A 26,886-nucleotide genomic window follows, 5' to 3' on the forward strand; every position below is an offset into this window, starting at 1 on the left:
CTACGGAACTCTGCCGCATAATCCTCGACCGATCCTCTGCCTTGCCGCAAAAGTTTGAGCTTCCGCTCTGAGGTCGCAGCAAGGTCAGGGTCGTCGTAGATTATGGCCATGGCCTTAAAGAATTCCTCTACCGAGGTCAGAGCAGTATCGGTAGGAGGCAGGTTATATGCCCAGGACTGGGAGTACCCAGTCAACAACGTCTTAATAAAGATGACCCGTTGGGTCTCAGTCCCCGAGGATCGGGGTCTCAATTCGAAGTATGACAACACTCTACTCCTAAAATTCCGGAAGTCAGACTTGTGGCCGGAAAACTTATCAGGTACGGGCATACGTATGTCATCACTAGGAGAAGATCGCACCGAATCAACTGACGTCTGAAGGGTTTGCACAGAGCCTTTTAGGGCATCAATTAAGGCTTTGTGCTGGCCCAGTGCTTGATGGATATTATCCACCGAAGTGGCAAGCACAGTCAGAGGGTCAGCTCGTGCGTCCATCAGTTTATTGGTCTGGCGTTCTGTAACGCTCGGTGAAGCACAGAGAGGTCTGATTACCGGTGATCTGCAGTATCACGGGAAATACAGACGTATACCAGATTATATGTGATCTGCAGTATCACCGATAATCCAATATACTAGCTAACCTCTGGTCACCTGAGTAGAGTGTAGTGATTGGTGCAACAGTAATACAGAGGACAAGCCTCAGTGCAGCAAGGAGAACTGCACCGATCCCTTCCGCAGGTCTGAGTTCTCCAAGACGGGAGGAGTCAGACAGACAGTGGGAAGGGAGGTCCGAAAGTGAAACTCAGGCGGAAGTGTCACTAACGGGACGGGGAACCGCCTCAAATCGTGAGGTCGGTTCTCGAGGTCGGACAAGCTAGGTTGTAACCAGACGGGCAGATAAGTACAATATCAGTAGGCAAAGGCGGAGTCAAAGTACAGGCAGGGTTCAGCAGCGGGGTATCAGAAATTTCGGGGTACAAAATCATGAGGCAGAGGCGGAGTCAAAGTACAGGCAGGGTTCGGCAGCGGGGTGTCAGAAATATCGGGGTACAAAATCAGGAGGCAGAGGCGGAGTCAAAGTACAGGCAGGGTTCAGCAACGGGGTATCAGATATAACGAGGTACAAGGTCAGAGTTCAGGAGGATAGTCGAGGCAGGCAAAAGGTCATAACAGATAATCACAATCAAACTAGTACTTTAAGCTATCAACAGAATCTAGCTTAGTGTAGGATTACAGCTCCAGCTGGTCCCGGCACACTAACGGATCTGACTACGGATCTGGGTGCTCCCACATGTGTGAACGCAACGCCAGACAAGGAACAAGTGAACAGCCAGCTGTATATATACACGGAGGCCTCTCCAGCACCTCCCTAAGTGCTGGACCAATCAGGATGGGAGCCAGAGTCAGCTGACCAACCTGGTCAGCTGACTCATCTCTGGCTGACATAAATTCTTCCTGAGTGCGCGCGCGCGCGCGTCACTCTAAACCCTGAGGGACTACGAGTCCCAGCCACAACTGCCCCGCTCTGCGGTGTCTCCGCAGCGGGGGCATGCGGACCAACCGCCGCGTCTGATGCGGCGGTTTCCCCGCTCTTCATGCGTCCCTGCACGGAGACAGCCGCCTCATGCTGAGGAGAGGCGGCTGCCTCTCCGTGTGTGTGGCGCGTGTGTGCGCGGAAAGAGCAGCCTGCCGCTGGATCATGGCGGCGGCTCTTCCGCGTTCTCACACTGTCTTACCTAATCCAGTAGCTCCCGCGGAGATCGCAGACCTCTTCTCTTCCACACTTCTCCTCTAGTAATGGCTTTTGCTGATTGCACCATCAGCAGAAACCATCACTAGGGGGAGCCGTGCAGGACAGGAGCAGACTGCTATTCCCGCAGGAGTTGCTGGAATAGGTAAGACAGCTGCCATACACTTCTGCTTATAAAGGAGGAGCAGGAGACATGGGGGAGAGGGGGAAGCGCAGACACGTTGGGGAGTGGATACTCACTAGGGACAGAGTGGCGGGTAAGCAGTTTGTATCGGCGGGCGTTCATAAGTCGGGGATTCCCTGCCTTTGTCATACAAGGTGCAGGGACTTTTTTTTTTTTGGGGGGGGGGGGGAAGTGCTTCTTATATGGCGGCAAATATGGTACTGTTTAATCTACTCTTTTAGTACTCTTCCAATTGTTTGGTGCTGGTTATCTTGTAGGAAAGATTAAACATTATCTTCTGGGAGGGATTTTAGGAGAAAAGTAAATTGTATAAAGGCCACGCTTGATGGCTGTTTCCAGACAGGGATCGGGACCCAATCTCTTGGGCGACATCGCTGGGCCGAGGCTGTACATAGGCATTGTTAGCCTGGAGGCTAACAACATGTTCTGATGTAATGAGGGGGCGTAGAGCCAATGGAGTTTTGCCGATGGGATGTCATGTGGTGGTGGGGCAAGCAGTCGTGGTGGGCTGTTGTACACGCATGAATTATTGGCAGAGGTCCTCATTATCAGCAGCCTCAGACAGCTATATTCTAGCATGTTTAGCCTTGAGGACCCAAGACCTGTGTACAGCAATTCTGCAAGGTCAATTGAAAACTGCTACATGTTTTTGGTTTTCAGGGTTGAAGGAGTTACTGTGTATGTTCTGTGGCTGGGGGTTACACTTAAAATGTAAAACACCTTTATTGACTTGACACCGTGGCTAACTATTTTACAGATGTCCCCTCTGATGTGTGTGTGGTTGAGGTGTAGGGTCTCACTGCGTGCACAGACTATAAGTGCAGAATTTCCTTCAGTAGTGACATTTACAGGAATCAGCCCACAGCCCAGTGTAACAATAGGGGACTTTGTACCTACCAAAGTCAGTTCATCACTTACTCCACCCACACATCACATAGCAGATCACAGACCACCCAAAGCAGTGCTGAGCGTCACTGAAATAATGACTGTCTAGCCTTTTCTGATATTTTCCTTATTACTCATCTATCATTTTTGCTAACTGCTTTAATGGAACACAATTGCACTAAAACTGAATAACAGTCAAATAGTTAAAAATGTTAGTGTATGTAACGATTGCGGAATCGTCTCCGTGGTCAGCGCACCAGACGTGCGCTGACGCGGCGGATTTCCTCCACAAGCGTATAATTGAGGACACCCAGGCTAGGTGCTATGCACCTGCAGAGAGAAATTCCTGTCGGCAGGTGGACCTGTGGAGTGCAGAGGAACAGCTCCTCTGCCCTAAAACACACGCCAGGCAGGAATTGTACGAAGGGAAGAAACGCAATCGCAAGAGAAGCGATTGAGAGTGAGCACAGAGACAGATTGTGTGTGTGTGCATAAAATTAGTCGCCAACCCGCGACTGTGCACACACCACAGCAGATAAGAGGCAGGAACGCGATCGCGAGAGGTGCGATCGCCAGACGTGACACAAGGTTACAGCAAGGCGGAGCACGAGAGTAGCAAAGGCACAGCAAATAATACAATGAGGAGATACGGAAAACAACAAACGCTAGCTAACCGCGAACACCGCACTCATTCGCAACAGTGCACGTGATAAGCACAATAGAGACAAGCACGCCTAACTAACCATCGACAGACAAACATGAAACAGAGGACGCGAACGCTTGCTTAACGGTTACCTCACCGAGCCTCCAGCAAGCGGTCGTAGCAGACAAGACAGACACACGAAAACAGGGACAAGCGAGAGATAGGATCCACAGCACTAGCGAGAAGCGAGTGCGATCCAGGTACAGAGTAGCAGAACAGAAGGATCCACAGCACTAGCGAAAAGTGGCTAGCGCGATCCCAGGAGACAGAACAGAAGGATCCCCAGCGAAAAGTGGCTAGCGCGATCCCAGGACACAGAACAGAAGGATCCCCAGCGCTAGCGAAAAGTGGCTAGCGCGATCCCAGGAGACAGAACAGAAGGATCCCCAGCGATAGCGAAAAGTGGCTAGCGCGATCCCAGGAGACAGAACAGAAGAGATAGCTGGTAGCAACCGCAGCACCAGCTATACTCCAAGAACAGAGATCAGAACCATTTCCTGTCGACCACCGCTGGCACAGGACAACAGCAACAGAACAAACAAACAGATAAATAATCCTAACTGCACTAGGGAAATCTGCCTAGCACAGTGTGAGGCTTGGTGGTGTATTCTCCACAGTCAGCATGCAACGCCTGAGCTGACGTGGAGGAGGTACACACACTAGCACAAGGAAACAGGCTATCCCTAGTATAGTGGAGGGGAGGACTGACTCCAAAAGGAGATTGTGGCGCACAGAGCCGGTGCAGATCCGACAGCCACAAACAATGCTTTCGCTATAACGTCTCAGCACAAAGTAGCGCTGAGCGCATAAACCAGAACTGAGGAGATCAGAACAGGTAGACAGAATGAACGCTTGCTAGCTAGCCGCTACTTAGTGACAGCAAGCGTCCACAACAAGACAGACTGGAATGAGGCAGCCAAAGCGTAGCGGCGATGGCGTGCCTCACAAAGACAGGACAGGATAGTCAGGAATTAGCAGGATCAAGATAGATGAACGTAACACAGATACATATACAAATAGTATGATTTCCTAGCGTATTACAATTACAGCTATCAATGAAACTATTTGTAACGTCTGACTAACATATGTATATATCGGCAATGAACCGATATATGACATAAGCAGGAACACTGACTTAGACTGGAGCAATACAGGGAACAGGACTCAGAAGGATTCGCTATCTCTTCGCAGAGATGAACGCAATCCACAAATGGTAACAGAACAGGATTCAGAAGGATTCGTTATCTCTTTGCAGAGATGAACGCAATCCACAAACGGTAACAGAACAGGATTCAGAAGGATTCGTTATCTCTTCGCAGAGATGAACGCAATCCACAAACAGAACCAGGAGCAGGGTAACTACCTCAGCACGGGTGATCACGGTACGCGCAACCTACCAAAACGTGCTGGAAAGCTGACTAACTGCACACAGGATATAAACAGTTCGTGTACGTATACATCAGCGACACTGATGTATCAACGTAACACGAATACAAGGAAAATAATAAACGTGCTGGTATGCATATATATTGGCAATGAACCAATATATGATGCAAAGACCAGCAAAGTATCTTTAGAACAAGAAACACGATCGGGGGCTGAAGCGACAGCAAGACAGGCTTAAACTGAAGCTATGAAAAACCCGAGGAGTCCTGCAGGAAGCAGATCTTTATACTGAGGTCATCCAATGGGAGCAGACATGCAGATTCCCACACAGGTGAATGATAATCAGTCACAAGCTGACAGCAGGGAAAGACAGACAAAGCTATGCAGCTTGCATGGAAAGACATCAGAACTGCCTGAGCTGCAGCACTACTACTTCCAGCAACACCTGCTGCAGCAGCGATCATTACACACAGTTTCCAGGAATTACTCTAAGATAACTTCAACAAGAAGTAGCATGGCTGACACTCTCTAGGAGTGTGTACTACAAACCCTGAAGGAATAACCAGCAAAGGACTGTGGGTAATCCCAACCTTTATACTGCCAGTCATCACAGGAGGCAGGTAGGGGATTTGCATAACGAATGTATGCAAATTCCTCAGCAGCAAGCTGCAGAACTGACAGAAGGTCTCTCTTAAAGAGACCTGCAGAATGCAGACGTGAACAGTGGTCAAAACGCTGCCTGTCTGCACAGGCAGCTGAGCAGATTCTCACAGTGTACTTCTATTTCAGCATATGTAAAGTATCTGCAAGACCCAGTTTACCTAGGCAGGGCCAAACCTACTGCAGATGCAATTAACATGCTGTGCCTTTAAATCTGCCAATATGCTTCTTCTGCAGCCATTTATAAGACAAGTGCTGCTTGGTATGAGCATCTGGTCCTTTCACACTCAGTTACTGAAAAGGTGCTCCATGCATTAAAGCTGCAGTGCGACCATACAGTGAGGCATACAGTACAATGAAAGTATGCCTCACTGCCAATATGAACGCATGTGTTACTCACAGCCAACTTGATGTGAAACCCCTATAAGAATATCATTGCTTGGCATTGACATGTTTACTACTGTTTTTTTCTTGGGGTGTAGATGCATGTGGTGTCCTCAGGTGGTGAGAGTGCCTGGGCCGCTGCCTGCACTGCTCCCCCTTTGAATCATTTACATGCTTCTATATGTCGTTGCAGTGTCTCTTAAAGTGATTAACAGCTTTCCATATTGGCTACTTAAAGCAACAATGTTTACAGATAAATAAAGAATTTTATTTGCAATGTACACATGCATCTTATACATCATATACATCAACTTCATAAAGACTACACATCTGTATAGCACAAATGTAAAGCAAACCATTTACAGAAGCAAATTAAAAAAGTCAAATAAAATATAAATACAGATAGTCCCCGGTAATCAAATGACTTAGGGACTGTAGATTTGTTTTTAACCTGAATTCATTCTAAAGTCAGAACTCCATGCCATCTCTGTTCCCCGTGCCTCCTTTGTGCTGCCAGTGTCCCGGTCTATGCCACCTCTGCCTCTCTGTGTGCCTCCTTCTGTCCCCCTTTGTGCCTCCTTCTGTCCCCCTGTGCCTCCTTGTTTCTCCTTGTGCCACCTTGCTGCCTCCCTGTGCCACCTTCCTGCCCCCCCCCCATGCCACTTTTCTGTACTATGTACAGGGGTCAAACTTATTTGAATTTGTGTGCATTTTCCAAAAATCATGCTTGTCACACGTCTAATGTATTTCAATGGCATCACATTTTTCGGTGTTTGTATGCGATTTGCATTTTGCAATTTTCAGTGGTTTAAATTTGCTTGTCTGCTTCCTATGTGAGCAATATAAAAATCACATTAAAACATTTTTTTGCATGAAAAATCATATGCGAACTACTGCACACATATTTGGCAAAACGCAGCTCTGATTCTATTCACTGTAGATGCAGATGGCGTGCGATCATGTGCGTTGCATTCCAAATGCAAAGCCACCTGCATTGCCTAATGTGAACAAGGCCAAGAATAGCAAGAGTCAATCCAGCAATACTGGATTGTGGATACAAATGCATTTGCACTGCAGTGCACATTAGGAGAGCTTAAAGTCAAATAAAGAACACCTCAGACTTCAGATGTGTTCTTGCATCCGGGGCCAGCATGAACAATAGTCCAAACGTTTTGGAAATATAAAAATCAAAGTCCAGCATTGTGCAAATGTCCATGTATAGATCTAACGTGCTTCTGAATCCTAAAGCACAAAGAATGGCATTCTGCAACTGGGGTTCAGCATTGTGACGTAACACCCAGTGGCTGGATCTGTCACTTACACAGGAGATCTGGGTTCAAATCTCGGCTCTTTCCAGCACCTATTCAGCAAGGAGTCTTTGGGCTAGACTCCCTAATGCAGCTACTGCCTACTGAGCGCACCCTCATGGCTGCAGCTCAAGCGCTTTGAGTTCGCCAGGCGTAAAAAGTAATATAAATGTTATTTGTCTTGTATTTTAAGAAACAGTTATTTTGCTCAGTTTTTAGTTTAGGATTCCGTTGACGTGCAGTGACTGGGCACCCATTGTTTCACGTAATTTCTTTCATATATTTCCTCTTCTCCACTGTAGGAATCTGAGTTCAGGGGTTTTGGTGGCATCCCATTGTTACCAAAATCACTATCCACAGGGCTCCCACATTCTGAGTCACAGAAACCACTGTCAATGGTGTCCAGATCCAGGCAAACCCTGGGGTAACCAAAATCAGCACTGGTTTCCGAGTCTGGAGAAAGGGCATTGTAATTATCATTGTAAAAAACATTTTCATCATCATCCTGGCTGGGAGATTCCTGAAATGGAAATTCTTCAGGAGGAAGCGATACTAAATCCAAAATATTCATATTAGATCTCAAGAGGATTTCTTGAAAACTTGGGTCAACTGAAGAGCTTGTGGTAACTTCTGATTCATGGTCAGATTTGAGGTATAGCATGTTGCGGTTGTCATTGCCAAGTTTGGCGTAAGGATAGCCATCATTGGCGTAAGGATAGCTATCATCTCCACTCCTGTGTATTCCAGCTTCCTCACCATTCATGGTGACGAAGTGAGGACAGTGTAGAGTTCCCGCTGGTAGGTTCTCAGGGGTTTCGTCAACAGCAGCTTTCATACAATCACATCTCCTGCAATCTTGGCTGTCTTTACTAGAGCACATCTTGTTCATTAAAAGTTTCTGCTTTTCTGTGTTACTGAGATCTAGCCTTGCTACATTCTTCAATAAACCTGGATTGTACACTTCGAAAACTTCTGGGAACGCCATGTTCTCTTCAAGTGATGTTGTATGGTAGTATGACGCACCCAGCCAGCTCTGAAAAATAAAGATAAAAGTATGGATTAGGTGAAGAAGACAGGACTTTCCAGGCAGTCCTGTAAATGAAACAATTCATGCATGTCTGATCAGCACCTCTTTTTGTAGTGATAGAAATGGGCTATCCCTTTAGAAGCATGTAGTTATGGTGCCATTGGATTGGGCACTGGCACTTACGTTAGCTATGTTGTCTGCATCAATATGGAAGCAGTCCATTAGGCACCCAATAAATAAGTATTGAAAGAAGGCTAGGGCATTGGACAATGGTTATAATTAATGGATTAAGCTTTTCAGGACTAAAAGGCTCTGGCCCTTTAAGAACCAGAGCCTTTGTTTCTCTTTTTTGATTGTGAAATTGGTTTCTGACCTGCGTACAGAACTCAGCTGTCACTAGGCAGCTGCGATTGCACGGCGATGAGAGAGTAAAAACTAAATGGTTATGTTAAAAAGGAAGTAAATATGGCAGCCTCCATAGCTCTCTCACTTCAGGTGTACTTTAAAGTTTTTCTGTCATTTTAATGGATAAAAAGGTACGTTATACAATCCTATATTCTGAAGTGTTTCTGTTTCCTACCCCTTTTCTAGCCTCTCTGCTATCTCCGTTCTCACCCCATCCCTTATGATGAGCCACGCTGTCTACTTTCTGTGTACAGGCCATACCCTTTTTAGCCTTTCTCTAGACAGCCCTCAACACACAAAACAGCTGTCTTGTCTCTGCACACAGAGACGGCTACATGCATCATCAGAAAGTAGGAGGTGAGAAGGAAGTCAGTAGATAGTCAGGGCAAAGATGCAGATCCTACTATATCATGGTTAGATTTCAACAAAGTTTTCAGGTGGCTGGATTAAGAAGTGGAAAACTTATAAGGTAGGTAGCAGCAATAGTACTTTTAATAAACACTAATTTTAGGATATACTCAAATCCATAAAATCTTGTGCGTTGTTCTCAGCATATTTTCCACTTTTGCGCCAGTTTTCTTTGAATCTGTCTAGAAAAATTAGGTCTGTTGTGGTTCTACTTTAGACTTTAACCCATTCGCGTTCCGTCGTTTTCACTTGAGAAATGTTCACCTCCCATTCATTAGCCTATAACTTTATCACTACTTATCACAATTAACGGATCTATATCTTGTTTTTTCCTCCACCAATTAGGCTTTCTTTGGGGGTACATTTTGCTAAGAGCCACTTTACTGTAAATGTATTTTAACAGGAAGAATAAGAAAAAAACAGAAAAAATTCATTATTTCTCAGTTTTCAGCCATTATAGTTTTAAAATAATACATGCCTCCATAATTAAAACTCATGTATTGTATTTGCCCATATGTTCGGGTTATTACACCGTTAAAATTATGTCCCTATCACAATGCATGGCGACAATATTTTATTTGGAAATAAAGGTGCATTTTTTCCATTTTGCATCTATCACTATTTACAAGTTTAAAATAAAAAAATATAGAAGTATTTCATCTTTACATTGATATTTAAAAAGTTTAGACCCTTAGGTAAATATTTACGGTACATTTTTTTTTTTATTGTAATGTTTTTTGTTTTTTTTTATATTAAACATTTTATTTGGGTAGTTTTGGGAGGGTGGGATGTAAACAAGTGATTTATAATGTAAATGTGTGTTTGAATTTTATTTTTTCTACTTTTAGTTGTGGTTTTACTTTTTGACCACAAGATGGCGACCATGAGTTTGTTTACATGACGTCACTCTAAGCGTAACACGCTTAGAGCGACGCATGGGGTACGTTACAGCCAGAAAAAGCGAAGCTTCCGAGAGAAGCGGTCGCTTTTTCAGCGGGGGAGAGGAATCAGTGATCGGGCACCATAGCCCGATACACTGATTGCCTGGCTAACGAACCGCGGGCCGGGAGCGCGCGTTCACGCGCGCGATCGGCCGCGGGAGCACGCTGTAGCGCGCATGGGTCCTGGACGTAGTTTCTACGTCCAGGAACCAAAATAGGTTAAAGAGACTGATTTATGTGCATGTATGTGCTTCCTATAATGGTAGAACCTGACAGTGCCTCAACAGGAATCTCAGGTTCATGAGCCTGAAATGTTTGCTTGTTTGCTGACTGGTATAGGTAGAGTAGGGAGCATTTCTACGGAGGGTACCTCAATGCTGGTGAAATGGTACAGTACAGAATGCTGTTGCATGCAATCCATGTTAAAAACTAATATCCATTATTTCAACCAAATACACACACACCACCACTGATGCTTGCAAAAACCCTCTTCTTCTCCCTGCCTCCATGCTCAAATCCGTGTACGAGCGCGGCCGCACTGCCCAGGTGCACGTATGGTTTGCACTTACGCAGTAGCGCAAAGCTGCTCACAGAGGAAAAAGATGTGCACGAGCAACAGGGGTGGGACTTATTTGTGTCTGCACATGTGGCCATGCTCATAAACGGCCGTGAGAACATACACAACAAGCTCTTCTTCAATATATTCTGAGGGTCCCAGTGCGGGATTGGTGGGGTTGAGGAGGATGGGGAAAGATGCAACAAATCTCTGGAGAGGCTTCTCTCTACTGGGGTAAGTATCTAACTTTGATCTCGTTTTTTCCCACTGGTGCCCTTTAACCCCTTCAGGACTGGATGCATAACCCCCCTTAAGGACCAGGCGATTTTGCATGGGGGGGCATTGGGGGGGGGGGGTCAGGCAGCCAGATCCCTGGTAGGGCTAGCTGCTCATGGTGTCCATGGTGTAGTCAGTTGTCCCCCCTGTAGCCAGCAGCCTTTTTTCACCTCCCAGGCTCCAGCGATGAGCAGCTGTGGACCCTCTGCTCTGGCCAGTATCCCTGCTCGTACTAACGCTAAGTTCCGGGTCATGGCTTGATGACATCATCAAGCCGGGACCTGACACTTACGTCAGAAGGAGCGGGGATGGCGGCCAGAGCGGAGAGGAGCGCCGATCGCCAGGGGAACATCAGAAAGGTGAGTGGATCCTCTTCTTCCTCCTCTACCGCTGCATCTCTAATGGTGATCACTATGATCTGCCGGCGATCATAGTGATCAGGAGCCAATTGCGATGACTCCTGATCACTGAGGGGAGATGTCAGCTGTCATATGACAACTTAATCTCCCCTCTCGGGTGTGCACGATCGTATCAGGAGCGGAAACGGCAGGCGGTGTAAATCCTACGCCACATCAGGCTAGGACAGCCACAAGTGCGGCGTAGGATTTACATGCGGCGGTCCGCAAAAGGTTAAGCTGAAGTCAAGGACCTCCATAGAGAAGAAACCTAGAACCATGTTTGTGCCTTCAAATGCACAGAGATTAATACTAAGATTAGAACATGTAATTTGCTAAGTAAGAACATGTAATAAACTAGGAACTAGTTTTGTCACGCTTTTGTGATTTGATTTGACTGGTTCAGTTTAAGCAAATTTTTAAAGAAAAAAAATATTTTGTTGCAGATTGAATACAGGCAGCTCTTCATCTTTACTTCTTATTGAAAAAAAAAATACATTTGACATGGTTAGCAGTTACAGTCAGTATAGATTTTGGATTTGCTTTGACAAACCACATCCTTCACTGTACGCGTGAATGAGGTGACATTTACAATAAAAAGCGTGGGCGGTAATTTTTTCATATCCATTTCTTTGCAGCTGTCTTAGTTGTTTAGTTATCGTCAACTCATTTTACAGCTTTTTTTTGTGGGTTAGAAAACTACTTTTTTTATGTTGAATTAATTTAATTTTTTGTTCAACTCTCCTTAGTGAGGGGCGGGCCTGTTTCCACTACACGCAGATTCTGGATGCAGAAAACCTGACTCCAATGAATGTCTATGGGCCTGTTTCCACTAAATTTTTCTGATGCAGATTACCCATAGGCATTCATTGGAGTCAGTTTAATTGACAAGCGCTTTAAAGTGGATCCGAGATGCATTTTTACTCATTGCATAATTGTGTTCTTTTCCTATTGCTTATATGGCATTCCTCAAGCCAAATACTTTTTTGTTTTTGTTTTAATACTCTAATTCCCTATAAACTAAAGAAGCCACGCCCACAGGTTTTCAGAGAGCCCAGGCACTTTCAGACAGTAGCAAGGGCTTATGGGAGCTCAGTCTGGGCAGGAGGAGGGGGAGGTATTACTAGCCAGAGATTTCAGAGGCAGAGGGGAGGAGGGGGGATTAGATTTTTTTGCTCAAGATACAGATAAGCCTGCCTCTGTGTAATGTTTACAAACAACATGGCTGCTGTCATTGTATCACAGGAAGAAATAATCATATTCTATTAAAGCGGTTTGCAGCTAAATTTTCTGTGTAAACTATCTAAACTTTAGATAAGATATATAGACAAGTTACTTGTTATAGTTAGTTTTTCATCTCGGATCCACTTTAATCTATGCTAATGACGCAGTTGAACAACAGTCAAATGCAGCCCTGGAACTCCTGAAATGTAACTTGAAGATAAAACTCTTATGTCTCTGCACAAAGACATCTGATAATAACATAGAGCTGGAATGTTCAGATGATAATTTCTTCTCTCTGTGTAGAAGCTGAATGAGCCCGATTCTACATCACACTGTCATGGCTGCTGTTTAGAATTCTCATTTCTATTGCATCCCTTAACCACTTCTGTACCAGCAGTCTCTGGCCCCTTAAAGGGAACCTGAACTGAGTAATTTATTTAAAAAAATAAACACGTGATGTAGCTGCAAATGAATATTACATACTTACCTCATTGTCAGTTCCTCTCAGAAGCTCACCATTTTCTTCTTACAGTGTTCCCTTCCAGCTCTGACAATATTTTGTCAGAGCTGAAATATACCAGTTGCTGTCAGTTATATATCAGCTGCTGTCAGTTACAAGTGAATGTGAAAGGTAATGTCCATGTTTTGCTATGGCTGAGGTACGCGATATTACAGTTTAACAGTGTGCTGACCTGGAAGCTGTTATGGGGTAATGGCCATTTTCAAAATGGAGGACAGAGAATTCCATTGATCACATTGGACAAATGGGACGCAAGAAAGGAGAAAGAGATTGATGAGTAGACTTAGGTAACTATGACCTGTTTATTTTTATTTTGACTTTTAATTTTCAGTTCAGGTTCTTTTTAAGGACCAAAGAATGCTGGTACCGTAAAACGCTGCCTCCAGACAAATTGCCGCACATACCCGCCGCAAGCTCTTCTCATTGTCAGCCGATCAGGAGCCGCTTTCATTGGCTCCTGACGCTGTCTATCAATTTGAGCCAATGTGATTGGCTCTCCTTGATCATGTGGTCAGGAACCAATGAAAGCGGCTTCTGACCTGCTCACAGAGCTCTGCTGTCTTATAGAGGGCAGAACAAGAAAGAGGCTTGGAAAGAGCGGCGAGATCAGCATAATGGCGGGTACGCGGAATAACGAAGCAATAGAATCTACGTCCAGTCAGAGCAGCAGCAGCACCTGCTGGATGTAGATTTGCACTGCTTCTGTCCGGTAGCAGTTAAACTAGAATGTGAAACTACAGAAGAATTTGATTTACCATTCTGACTACACTTAAATGAATTTTCTCATATGTCTATTTTCCATTCAGGCTTGCTGAGTTTGGTGTGCCAGTGAAGAGTTAATTTGATTGTCTCCTGACCTTGTGATCACTGTGAGCCAATCACAGCGATCACACAGTATAAATACGAAAAATGGCTCTAATCTTCAAGGCACCAGAGCAGTGCATCCTAGAGTGATTAACCTCCAAACAACCGCGTCACGCTGATGGTCATGAACACGGTGACTCGCCCAGGATCTAAGGCAGTGCTGTACTGGAGACAGCCATGTCCCTCGGCTGTCCCCTCTGGCGGCACAGGAGCGATTGCTGTCATTTGCTGGCGGGGGGAGGGACTGCTATAAAAATAATTTTAAAAAGTGTACGTTTATTTAGGAAAAGAACAAATAAATATTAAAAAAAATTAACAAAATCCGCAGGAGGGATCACAGCCCACCATCAGAAAGCTCTGTTGATGGGCAGAAAAGGGGAGGGGGGATTACTTGTGTGCTGAGATGTATGGCCCTGCAGTGAGGCTTTAAAGTGGATCGGAGATGAACTTTTACTCATTGCATAATTGTGTTCCTTTCCTATTGTTTATAGGGCATTCCTCAAGCCAAATACTTTTTTGTTTTAATACTCTAATTCCCTATAAACTAAACAAGCCTGGACCACAGCTTTTCAGAGAGCCTTGGCATTTTCAGACAGTAGCAAGGGCTCATGGGAGCTCCATCTGGGCAGGAGGAGGAGGAGGTATTACTAGCCAGAGATTTCAGAGGCAGAGGGGAGGAGAAGGGGGATTAGGTTTTTTTCACAGGCTGAGTGCTGAAGATACAGATAAGCCTGCCTGTGTGTAATGTTTACAAACAACATGGCTGCTGTCATTGTATCACAGGAAGAAACAATCATATTTTATTGAAGCTGTTTGAAGCTAGATTTGCTGTGTAAACTATCTAAACTTTAGATAAGATATATAGACAAGTTACATGTTATAGTTAGTTTTTCATCTCGGATCCGCTTTAAAGCTGCAGTGGCCTAAATTGTAAAAAATAGCCTGGTCACTAGGGGGGTGTAAGCCTATGGTCCTGAAGAGGTTAAGGTAAGCTTGGCCTTACAGAGATTATTTACTGAGTGTAAGTGTAATGGTTTGAGTTAGAGAATTAGAGGTCCAGATGAATCTTAATACATTATTCATTTAATTCTATGTAATAACATGATCACTACTCAGTCAAGATATCAAGGTTCAATTGGAAGGGTTCAGGATTTGCCCCATAGACATTAATGCAAATTGGCAATAATCGGCTATTGGGCACCAACAAAGAAATTATGAAGCCCGATAAATAGCAAGCGCCAGGCCCGTCCAATCGAAATATTCCTTTTGAGAATTAGTGTTTTGATAAATATCATTTTGAAATCTGTTTTGAGAATTATAGTATTGTAAATGATCATTTTTAACTTTCTTATCTTGGAAACGTATCGCTTTTTATATTAACGTTTTTACGATGAGATTTGAGATAGAATTTTTTTTAATTTTTTTTTAACAAACCTGAATAAATAAATAAATATTTCTATCGGTTGAAAAAAAAAAAAAAAACAACAGAATGTTTACAAAGAGTTAATGTAAAACAAGGAAGCAGAAGCTCGCCTTTCAAATGCCTTGTACTTGAGATGATGCTATGTCCCACAAGGGGTACTTAAAGGACACCTGAAGTGAGAGAGGGATATGGAGGCTGCCATATGTATTTCCTTTTCAACAAAACCAGTTGCCTGGCTGTCCTGCTGATCCTCTGATACTTTCAGCCATAGACCCTGAGCAAGCATGCAGCAGATTAGGCGTTTCTGAAATTGTCAGTTCTGACATGATTAACCATGTACTTGTTTCTTGTTTGAAGCAGACGCTACTGCAGCGAAATAGATCAGCAGGCCTGCCAGGTAACTGGTATTGTTTAAAAGGAAATAAATATGGCAGCCTCCATATCCCTCACATTACAGTGGTCCCTAATAATAAACACCCTCTTTCGTAAAAGGGTACAAGCTGTAATAATGATGATGAACACTGATTTAGAGGGACAGCAGAAGGAACACAGCAATGGGGGCGCCACACATCTCTCTTGACAGATGGACTTGGAAACTTACAGTCAGGTTAAAGTACTTTCCACTTTGGTGTAAAAATTGCTTTAACTGTGAACCAGAGCTGTAAATTAGAAGAAGGTCTATATTTTTTGGAAACAGGTGTCTACCAGTTCTGACCAAAATGTGATCTGGAAATGTTTTCTTTGGCAGCCATCTGAAATGTACTTTGAAAGGTATTTTTTTAAAGCTAAATGGGTGTTCTTTTCTCCCCATTTCCTATTCGTGTTGCAGAATTGCAACTCTGAAAATATGCTACATCATTTTTTTTTTTTACAAAAAGGTGGCATGTTTCCCGAACGTGCAGTAGTTATTGGGTTCTGGTTAATGGTTTCCTCAAAGGAAGTGGCAAGAAGCGAACTAAGTGCTGCATATGCAGTTAAAAAAAAAAACAAATACGTTTTCTGACACGAGAATGAAGCAAAGAATCCTTGAAGGACCACAATCATGAAAGTTGTAAAATGTAAAAAACATAAATATAAAATATACATTTCTTCCAGAGTAAAATGGACTATAAATTACTTTTCTCCTATGTTTAAATAAGTTACAGTAGGTAGTAAAAAGTGGACCAATCTCACAGATTTTGGACTAGTCCATCTCATCATAGGGGATTCTCACCTTTGGGCCCTGTTCACAGTGATCAGTTTTATCTCACTAATATTATAAATGTGAAAGTGCATGCTTGGATGTTTGTTACTCAATCACGCAATAATGGCTGAATGGATTTGAATGAAATTTGGCACACACATTACCTGGAATAACATATAGGATGCTTTTTATCCCCATAACCAAAAAGTGGCTGGAGACAAATACAAATTTCACTGGAAAAATGTAAACTGCAGCCATTCTTACACAGTTTATGGTAGGGTTCTCAAACTTTGCACATTTTGTCCCTGGGTGACTGGGATTAAAATTCATAAAAGTGGGTGGAGCCTACAAACGCCAATCAAAATTCACCTATTGATTTTCAAGGGGAATATTTACATTGCTGCCATTCTTGTACTGTTAATGGCACAAGCCTCAAACCTGGTACAGTTGGTCAAATTCAGAGAAGGGGGTGGAGCCACAGCCAATCAGATTTGTTTCATTTCAATGGAAATTATGAGTAATTATGTGTTAGGGTTAGAAAAAGTGGGCGGGCTACCACCAGCCATATACATACCCGGGCAACGCCGGGCTATCAGCTAGTTGCAGAATAATTCTGCATGTCAACTCCCTGCCCATACAATTCTATGGGCCTGTTCACAGTATTGTGTTGTAACTGATCGTGTTATTCTAACTCGCTGCAGGCAGGCTTTGTATTAAAGTCTACACTCACCTAAAGGATTATTAGGAACACCATACTCATATGGTGTTTGACCCCTTTTCGCCTTCAGAACTGCCTTAATGCTATGTGGCATTGATTCAACAAGGTGCTGAAAGCATTCTTTAGAAATGTTGGCCCATATTGATAGGATAGCATCTTGCAGATGATGGAGAAAATGGAGAAAAGATGCTCTATTGGGTTTAGATCTGGTGACTGTGGGGGCCATTTTAGTACAGTGAAATCATTGTCATGTTCAAGAAACCAATTTAAAATGATTCGAGCTTTGTGACATAGTGCATTATCCTGCTGGAAGTAGCCATCAGAGGATGGGGACATGGTGGTCAGGAAGGGATGGACATGGTCAGAAACAATGCTCAGGTAGCCCATGGCATTTAAACGATGCCCAATTGGCATTAAGGGGCTTAAAGTGTGCCAAGAAAACACCCCCTACACCATTACACCACCCACCACCAGCCTGCACAGTGGTTACAAGGCAGGATGGATCCATGTTCTCATTCTGTTTACACCAAATTCTGACTCTATCGAGACTCATCTGACCAGGCAACATTTTTCCAGTCTTCAACTGTCCAATCTTGGGTAGCTTGTGCAAATTGTAGCCTCTTTTTCCTATTTGTAGTGGAGATGAGTGGTACCCGATGAGGTATTCTGCTGTTGTAGCCCATCCGCCACAAGGTTGTGCATATTGTGGCTTCACAAATGCTTTGCTGCATATCTCGGTTGTAATGAGTGGTTATTTCAGTCAACTTTGCTCTTTTATCAGCTTGAATTAGTCGGCTCATTCTCCTCTGACCTCTAGCATCAACAAGGCATTCTCGCCCACAGGACTGCTGCATACTGAGTGTTCTTCCCTTTTCACACCATTCTTTGTAAACCCTAGAAATTTCTGTGCATGAAAATCATATTAACTGAGCAGATTGTGAATTACTCAGACTGGCCCGTCTGGCACCAACAACCATGCCAGGCTCAAAATTGCTTAAATTACCTTTCTTTCCCATTCTGACATTCAGTTTGGAGTTCAGGAGATTGTCTTGACCCCTAAATGCATTGAAGCAACTGCCATGTGATTGGTTGAGTAAATAAATGCATCAATGAGAAATTGAACAGGTGTTCCTAATAATCCTTTAGGTGAGTGTACTACTTACACAATACTAATACAATTAATAACTTACATTACCAAAGCCCCCCCCCCCAAAAAAAAAAAATCAGTTTAAAAAAAATCATAAATAGTTGCCTTAGGGACCTTAGCTTTTTTTAATCTATATTTTATGAGGGAAAATTACTTTTACTTTACTACATAGGGGGTTTGTAATTACGGACCGAACGAAAAAAGCAACAAAAAAAACAACAGAAAAATAACACTTATATTTCAAAATAATATATTGTCGCCATACATTGTGATAGGGACATAATGTAAGCGGTTTAATAATCGGGACAACTGGGCAAATAAAAAAAAATGTGTCAGTTTTATCCACAAAAGAACAATTAAATTTAAAACTATAATGGCTGAAAACTCAGAAATAATGATTTTTTTTCTCCCATTAAAACGCATTTAGAATAAAATAATTCTTAGCAAAATGTACCACCCTTAGAAAGCCTAATTGGTGGCGAAAAAAACGAGGTATAGATCATTTTCTTGTGATAAGTAGTAATAAAGTTATTAGGGAATAAGAGGGAGGAGCACTGACAGGTGAAAATTGCTCTGGTCCATTAGGGTAAAAACCCTTGGCAGTGAACTGAAGCAAAAAAAACAAACAAACAACTTTGATATAATGAATTGTATGTGTAGTACGGATAGTTAATAGAACATTAGTAGCAAAGAAAATAGGGTCATATTTTTATTTTCAGGTATATAGCTTTTTTATAACTGCATTATTCTCTAATAATTGCAGTTTCCACAATACACTCAACTTTTTAAATGATTTCACAGAGCAGGCTAGTGACCCTTTGAACTTTTCTCTGCAGAAAAACCATAAACAAAGAAGAAACAATGAGAGACAGTTGAGGTAAGTCCTTCAAAAGACAGTGCTGTCCAGGACTTTATAAAGTCGCAGAGCTAAAGAAGCTCTTTTGCATAGATAACAACTGAAGTTTCTTAACTCTTCCTGTACTGGAAACAATATGAGACTCATACCTGTGCTAATAATGTTTTATTTCTTACCAGTACTACACATACAAATCATTATATCATAAGTTTATTTTCACTTCAGTTTCCCTTTAAAGCCATTGGGTATCATGTCTAAAAAAAAATTTTAAATGACATATGCATGTAGAGATATGTAAATACATTTACCTTTGCTGGTTTTCGCCGCACCACTGCCCCCCGTTTGCACAATATACCCCAAAATCTGCTCGTTTATGATCCAAGATGGCTGCCGACCTTAGCTACATCTTCCGGGTCGGCAGCCTCTTACTTCCTAATATCTCCAAGTCTCAAGCGCCGATAAAATAGCGCGAGACAGTGGAGACTTGTGGTGCGCGTCCCTGGGAGAGTGCGCGCGCTCACATCTAACGTAGAGCGCGTGCGCGTACAGAACGTCAGTGCACAGTATACGGAGCTGCGGGATTGAAACCACATGTGAAGGTATGATAGGACCTTCAGTAAGTGAATAAATCATTGATGTCACCTTACCCCACTGCCCCGCTATGTGCTGTAAGCCACGCACGAACAACCTCCCCCAGCGCTGCGCGCTCTTGTAATGAACAGGGGAGCCGCGCATCAGCGGGAGCGCGACTAACAGGGCGGAGATGACGGTGGAGTGACAGAGCAGGGCAAAGAAGCTCTGCCTCCTCTCTCTAGCCTGAATATTCGACCGAACTGGTCAAAGATTATAAACGTGGATTTTAGGGGCCAGCCTGCATCAAAAATGACAACATAGGGACAAAACTATAGAGGTCAATTAGGTAAGTGGTCCCCTAATAAGAATTAGTAGATTAAAAACGGTACACATTCCCTTTAACATGTCTATTATATAAAGCAGCTATAGGAAATACCTGGAAGTCGCCAGCAACAGAAATGTAACATGTATACAAAGCCTTATCAGTGGCGTCACCAGGGTTGGTGTCACCCGGTGCGGTAACTCATAGTGTCACCCGCCTCCCATGTTATCACCCCCCCCACACACACACACACACTTGTCTGTGTCTGCCGCTGTCTCCATGCTCCATCTACATACACACACCTACGTATACGCTGGCAACCATGCAGGGGCGTGTGTGTGGTGTCACACATTTGCCAACTTATACGCTGGCAACCACGTGGGGTGCGTGTATGTGCACAGCGCCAGCAGTGGACACCAACAGGTACTCATCAACTAGAATTTGCACACAGGGCACTAGGGGGGAGGGGGGACAATGCCGGGGGTTCTGTCATATTCGTCGCTCGTCCTAATAATCACACATCTTGCAGCATGTCCGATTGACACATGCAACCAATTTTCGGCCTGAAATTTGTCACATTGTCAATCGGCATGCTCTTGGCAACACCGATTTTAATCTGATTCAATTTTAATAATCGAATTGGATGGTTAATCAGCAGCCAAGTCACCTAATGTATGCCACCTTTAGTGGAAATGGGCCCTTAGACTATATGGGGGTGTCATAAAGAGAACATGAGATGGGCCGTGTGGGTGTATTTATACTTACCTGGGGCCTCTTCCGGCCCTATTCGCTGCGTGCGATCCCTCAGCTTTTTCTCTGGCTGCTCCATTCTCTTAAAATCCCTCTCCATAAAATGGCCAGCCACACTCTTCTGTGCATGCATGTCTTAGCTGTGCACACACTCCCCTTAGCGCTCCTGCAGCCAGAAGCGTACGGGGCAGGTGCAGAACACTCCCGGGCACAGGAGTGTGGCGCGAGTGTGCGCACGGCCGGATCCCATATGCGCAGAAGTGCACGACTGTTCAGATTACTGGAGGCAGAGAGGGAGTGGAGGAAACCCCTGGTAACTATAAATAACTCCATACCATCCATGATAATTGACAGCCATACAGGTGAGTGGAAAAAAACATTCTGAGAGTGAATTAAATGCTATTACCTGCTGTAATGGTCCAATTCAATGTGCAGGCAGCCAGCAAGGATCCACCTGATTCCCGCCGCACCACACCACTTAACTTTGCCAATGTGCCCAATATAGTACCTTCTGTTTCAATGTGTACTTTGGTCCTAATACTGAAAAGGTTAGTTTGGATGGCTTTCCTTCCATGGTGCTGCTCTGTCCCACATTTGGAGCTCTGACTGGAGGCAGTTGAATGTAAGCCGGCAGAGCATGGCATGCTCTGTCTGTTCCACTCTCCCTGTAGCTCCCGTCTGGCTGTGCACAACAGCTGCTGCCAGGCGCAATCAGTGCTGCTTTTCACGTATGCATGGCCAGAATGTGCATGGCAGCAGCTGTACAGAGCTGGGTAAATGCGCTGTGAATGGAGAATGCCACGCTATCTCTGCTTCCATTCACCTGCCTCTAGGCGAGGTCATCAACGGGGGATAAGGTGGGCCAGGGAGGGGAACCCATTAAATCATGGGGGACCTTTTAGTATTAGGGCTCCACTATCCATTGGAAAAGATCAATGGAGATCAATCCCCATGTAGTCTGTCAGATCCGTCCCTTGCTGTCCTCCTTGTCCCCTCCTATGTGCCTTTGCCCTCACAGAAAGATCTGTAGCTCTAGTTGCAGCTAGCGTGGTCCCGACCGTGCACCTCCTTGAATGCACTCTCATCACCAGGAGCGTTCTGTGAAGTACAATCCTATGGAGAACCTTGTAAGCGCAGAACCACCCCTGTGATGGTAGTGTAATCAAGGAGGCGCATTGATTGGACCGTGCATGTACAATAGCTGAGACTAGAGCTCCAGTCGCAAATCCTTCTGTGGGAGCAGATCCAGTTTTTTAGTATGTGCTCCATGACTGTCCACCATCCGTGGCAGTTGCAATGCTGTCTCAGGCATCTCTCCCCTCAAGGCAAGCCCCCTTCCCAGTATAATAGCAGTTGTGCCCACAGTATTACATAGCTACCCCCCCAAGTAATAGCCAGGTGTGCCCCAGTGTTAGGTAGCCTCCCTCCCTTTAGTAGCAGCCAGATGTACACCCACAATAAGGTAGCCTCCCTCCCAGTAATAGTCAGATGATCCCCCAAATTAGCCCCTCCATAACCAGTTGTGCTCCCCCTCACAACGTGCCTCACAAAGTAGATAGCCTCCCCCCCCCCAGACAATATACCTCCTGAACTAGATACCCCCCTACCAAAACCAACAATGTGCCCACGCAGGAGATAGCATGATGCAGCTTTAATTAACACACACACCCTTCCCCCGCAGAGAAGCGCAGCTGCGGCCGGCGAAAGTTACAGCACTTATTACACTCACACAGTGGCTGAGGTCCGGTCCTTTAGAGCCCATTGGTCTCCTCTTCGGCGCCGCCTACTTCCTGATTCTCAGAGGAAGTACAGCGGCACTGTAGAGGAGACAGATGGGCTCTGTGAACTGAACCACAACCGCTATGTGAGAGTAATAAGTGCTGTAACTTGGGGGGGGGGGGGGGGGGGTTAGGAGGGAGTTTACACATTGCAGTGCACATTGTGGTGAGGTACAGGGATTAGTGTGAGAAACCTGTTTTTTTCCCGGCTCATTGGCGGCTCATTCCGACCCTGGGCCCTTGCATCACCTCTGCCAGCTATCTGCATGGTGCGGGTACTGCCTTCTCCCCCTTACAACGCTTCTGAGCCTTATAGGTCTTTAAGGGATTTGCTGCTAATGTTTTGGTGCCCCACACCAAGGACTCTTTCAGGGCTGGAACCCACTAGAGCGTGTTTTTTTTTTTTTTGAGCGTTTAGGGAGGTTTTCAAAAAGGCTCAGCTAATGTTAATGGATGGACCAAATTCGACTGGAGCGATTGCGATTACCAAAATAACAAGCGCAGGACATGCAGCATTTTTGAGCATTAGCGTTTTGCATTAGTGTTAGTGTTTCTGCAATGTAAAGTATATAAACGCTGGCGTAATTGCTTATCAAAACCTACACAGAGTGATTTGCTAGTGTTTTTAAATTACTGCACACTGTAAAAAAAAATGAAAATTAATTGAAAGGACCAATCAGAATTAAAATTGCTAATCGCAAATTGCTACACAATCGCTGGCAAAACGCTTACACTTTTTAAAATCGCTTTCAAAATCGCCAGAAAACGCTCATGAAATCGCTTGCAAAATGCTAGCAATTCCGATTAGCGATAGCGCTTTGTAGTGGGTTCCAGGCCTCAGGCAGGTTTCAAACCAGCAGCCAGCATTTTGGATGCGGTGCAATCAGATGATAGCAACGCAAAAAACAGCCTTTTGAAATACTTGTCGGTAAGACGCACTATTGTAACTTATGGCAGCAAGCCAACCTATAAGTGAGGCTCTCTAGTGCTTACTAACTGGGGTGGAAATGCGCATTGCAAGCTAGTGTATTGACAAAACTTGCTACTGCACACGCGCACCGCAACACGAAAAATTAAAAAAAAACTGCATCGCCATTGATTTGCATGACTTTCGGTCAACGTACTTCGCCGCAGATGTTGACCGTTAAGTGCACAGACATCACATGGCGATATCGCTTTACTACCGGAACTGTGCAGCACAAGTTATGCTGTTAGCGCGACCCACGGTACTTGACAAGTGTGACCATTGCTAAGGTAACCTGTGCTACTAACTGTAACCCATGTTACCCTAACAATAGTCACGCTAGTCGAATACAGTGGGTCACGCTAACAGTGCCAGTAGTGAGGGTAATGCTGCTGTGCGGGGTCTTTGCACGGCAATATTACCGCGCTTTTATGCATCAAGCCTAATATTAGGTGGGTGATTTTAATGTTTTGGTTGATCAGTGTATAGAACTTATTAACGAAAGGATATTTATAGTGTTTTCATATTTGCATGCTTACATAAATGTGCTACTATAATAGCGCAAGGGCAGTTTGTCACCCGTAAAAAAAACTATTCTGGAATTTTCTCAAATTCCCCTCCAGTGCTGTTTTATAACCATTATGAGTAACAACAGGGGCTAATTTGAGCGAACACTTAATAAAGTGAAAACATAACATCTAGAAAGAGGAAGTAGAAGTTATTTTTTACTGGTCATGTGATTTCTTGTGCATACTACTTATAGATCCATGTAGAAGTTACACAGTGCAAGGGTGAGCTAAGCTGCGAAGTCTGGCAGGCGTGCCTCATACTAATGTTTCCATCCTAGGCTACGCGTCATCTTCCTCCCACAGGTCTTCTTTGTACATCATTGTCCCCAGCGGTGATCAGTCAATAAGTAGTGTTGAGCAAGTATTTTGCATAATCGTAATTCGAAATTTCCAGCAAATTAATAATTCATTTCATGTGTAACCATAATTACATAATTACATTCCATGATTTTGAGATTCTGCACAAATACGCGAAAACACGTTATTTAATTCTTTTGGTAACAAGTCAAAAACATTTTTTCAAAAAGACCTTGTAGTTTTTGAGATAATCTATTTTAACGAATTCTAAGAAAAAATGTTTTTTTAAACTTAGTAAAATGACATTTTGCTGCAGTACACTTTTATATATAGTTCCATATACACATTTATAAATTTTAAGAAAAAGGAAAGCATAGGGTCACCCTCCAAAGCCTCTTTAACCCCTTCTCACTCATGCAGGCTGATATACCCTGCTGCTACTCCCTAAGCTATAATAGCCCGCATGGTCTATAATGTTGGGGGCCTCTGGAAAAAAAAAGGGGTGTCAATGCCTTCCCTTCTCCCCAAAGCACTATACCATGGACAAGACAGGGGCTCTTTTCTACCTCCAGGGCCTTATGTAAAATAAGTATACAAAACTTAAAGTGAAGTGCAGCAAAATGCCATGTTACTAAGTTTAAAGGGGAACTGAAGTAAGAGGTATACGGAGGCTGCCATATTTATTTCCTTTTAATCAATACCAGTTGCCTGGCAGCCCTGCTGGTCTATTTCTCTGCAGTAGTATCTGAATAACACCAGAAACAAGCATGCAGCTAGTCTTGTCAGATCTGACTTTAAAGTCTGAAACACCTAATCTGCTGCATGCTTGTTCAGGGGCTATGGCTAATAGTATTAGAGGCAGAGGATCAGCAGGGCTGCCAGGCAACTAGTATTGCTTAAAAGGAAACAAACATGGCAGCCTCCATATACCTCTCTCTTCAGTTCCCCTTTAAAAAACATGTTTTCTTAGGACTTTTTTTTTTAAAACAATTTACTCAAAAATTACAAGGTCTTTTTGAATTTTTTTTACTTCGCATAATTATGCATAAGCTCACAATTACAGAATTTAATTATTTTTGACTCGTTCCCATTATCCCCCCTAACCATTCTGGTTTGTGCAAATGTTTTTTATGCAAAAACACGTTTATGACTGCCGCGTACGCAATTTTGCATAACACGCAAAATGTACGAACGTATTATGCAAAAATCATGTGTAACCATAATTGCTGAATTGTATGCAAAATATTCATCACTATCATGAATGTAGATGTGAACAGTAAAGGGAAAATTTTAAAATGTATATTTTTTTTACCTTGAAATCTCCATGATGAACCATGTAGAGGGGCTTGAAGAATTTGCCAGGATCAGGTATCAATACCCACACATTCTTCCAGAGGCTTTTGATAGAAAGCAAAAAGATGTATTTTTACAAACTTAAAGAGAATCTGTACTCTAATATTCTTACAATAAAAAGCATACCATTCTATTCCTTATTTTCTCCTGGGCCCCTCTGTGCTGTTTCTGGCACTCCCTGCTGCAATCCTGGCTTGTAATTAACAGTTTTAGGCAGTGTTTACAAACAAAAGCCTGGCTTCTAACCGGAGTATCATAGGCTGAGAACTAGCTTACTGTGTGACTCATGCAGAGCTTGGAGGGGGTGTGTAAAGCTTTTGCCAATGACAAGCAGTGCTGCACATTCCACACATTCCAGCCTCAGCCCGACAGACACGACAGAGGAAAGAAGATATGATTTATTACAGAGACAGTGCAAGTAGGAAAGGTTGCAGTAAGACAGGCCACATTAGAACAGGTATAGGAACTTATAGGATAGAAGAAATAAGGCTTAAAATTTTGTTACAGAGTCTCTTCCACTAGTTCTGTTACGTTTTACGCAGTTTTGCATTTCACAGGTAGTGTAGTTTTTAAAAAAAGAGGAAACTCCACCAGTTCCTAAATCCTCTGTGACCTACAGCTGCCTGACTGCCTCCAGCCTGATATATCCCCCACTTTAGTCATATGCTGAATGGGGGGAAGCGGGAAAGTGATTGTTTTGACACCTGAAAATACACCTGTCTGCTGACTGATAACCTGCCAAAGCCATTCATTTCTAGTAGGCAGATGTTGTTTCATACTGACTGGGAGGAGTGGGGTGAGCAGGCAACTGGAGGTTACTGAGAACTCTCTATGAATTGGTGCAATTTTGTTTTCTATTTCGAAAAATAAATCTATGCATAATTCATTTAAAAAATATACTGTATTAAATATACTTATAAAAAGCCACCTAGCTTGGACTCATGGACCCAGCAGGCGTACACAGGGGAGGGGAGAAGGAGTTCTGAGGTTTCTGGCCGCATGCTTGTTGCAAATGTGCGACTCAGAAACAGCTGTAATCAGAGACCAGTCTGCACAGCAGCTCCCATATTCCGCCCAAT

At 43.7% G+C, this 26,886-nt stretch overlaps 1 protein-coding gene across 2 annotated transcripts in view; it reads right to left on the bottom strand.

The window, feature by feature from the left end:
- Positions 1-6,616: 6,616 nt before the first annotated feature.
- IL21R (interleukin 21 receptor) overlaps positions 6,617-26,886 on the bottom strand; it is a 77,599-nt gene continuing 57,329 nt past the window's right edge. For both annotated transcript variants that reach the window (XM_068244547.1, XM_068244548.1), the window contains exons 9-10: positions 25,767-25,851; positions 6,617-8,291 (exon numbers count right to left, since the gene is read on the bottom strand). In XM_068244547.1, coding sequence (XP_068100648.1) covers positions 7,479-8,291; positions 25,767-25,851 — 898 coding nt within the window. In that variant the 3' untranslated portion in view covers positions 6,617-7,478. The remainder of the gene's footprint in view (positions 8,292-25,766; positions 25,852-26,886) is intronic.

The sequence above is a fragment of the Hyperolius riggenbachi genome, chromosome 7 (assembly GCF_040937935.1).
Source record: "Hyperolius riggenbachi isolate aHypRig1 chromosome 7, aHypRig1.pri, whole genome shotgun sequence".
Lineage (NCBI taxonomy): Eukaryota > Metazoa > Chordata > Amphibia > Anura > Hyperoliidae > Hyperolius > Hyperolius riggenbachi.